General features: G+C 70.5%; 1 protein-coding gene across 1 annotated transcript in view; it reads right to left on the reverse strand.

The window, feature by feature from the left end:
• KLHL33 (kelch-like family member 33) overlaps positions 1-414 on the reverse strand; it is a 3,806-nt gene that overhangs the window by 2,481 nt on the left and 911 nt on the right. Inside the window, exon 2 of the mRNA XM_009577575.1 lies at positions 28-204. Within this exon, the coding sequence (XP_009575870.1) occupies positions 28-204 (177 nt within the window). The remainder of the gene's footprint in view (positions 1-27; positions 205-414) is intronic.

Consider the following 414-nt stretch of genomic DNA (forward strand, 5'->3'; position numbering starts at 1 on the left):
GCGGGGGGGTCTCGGCTGCCTCCGGGCCGGCGGGCCTGGGCCCTGCCACAGCCCCTGTGTAGGCGAAGGAGAGGAGGAGGCGCAGCTCGGCTGGGGACAGCCCCGTGGCCAGCGGGGCAGTGGGGTCGTGGGTGGCCTCCCGCATGGGGCAAGTGAAGAGGGCCCGGAAGAAGTCACAGGAGCAGCTCAGGGCCAGGCGCTGAACTGGGGGAAGGAGGAAGAACGCTGGGGGCAGAGGGGGACCCTCTGCACCATGCAGCCCTCTGGGAACCCAGGTGTTCTGGCCCCCTCACCAAACCCCTAGCTCTCCTGAGGGGACCAGCCCCGTGGACACCTCTACCTCCTCATCCCTGCCTCATCCCAGCAGAAGCGACTGTCCCAGCATGCCCTGCCCCCCCCAGCCCCTCCTGGGGG

Source organism: Fulmarus glacialis, unplaced genomic scaffold (assembly GCF_000690835.1).
Source record: "Fulmarus glacialis isolate BGI_N327 unplaced genomic scaffold, ASM69083v1 scaffold23635, whole genome shotgun sequence".
NCBI classification, from domain to species: Eukaryota; Metazoa; Chordata; class Aves; order Procellariiformes; family Procellariidae; genus Fulmarus; species Fulmarus glacialis.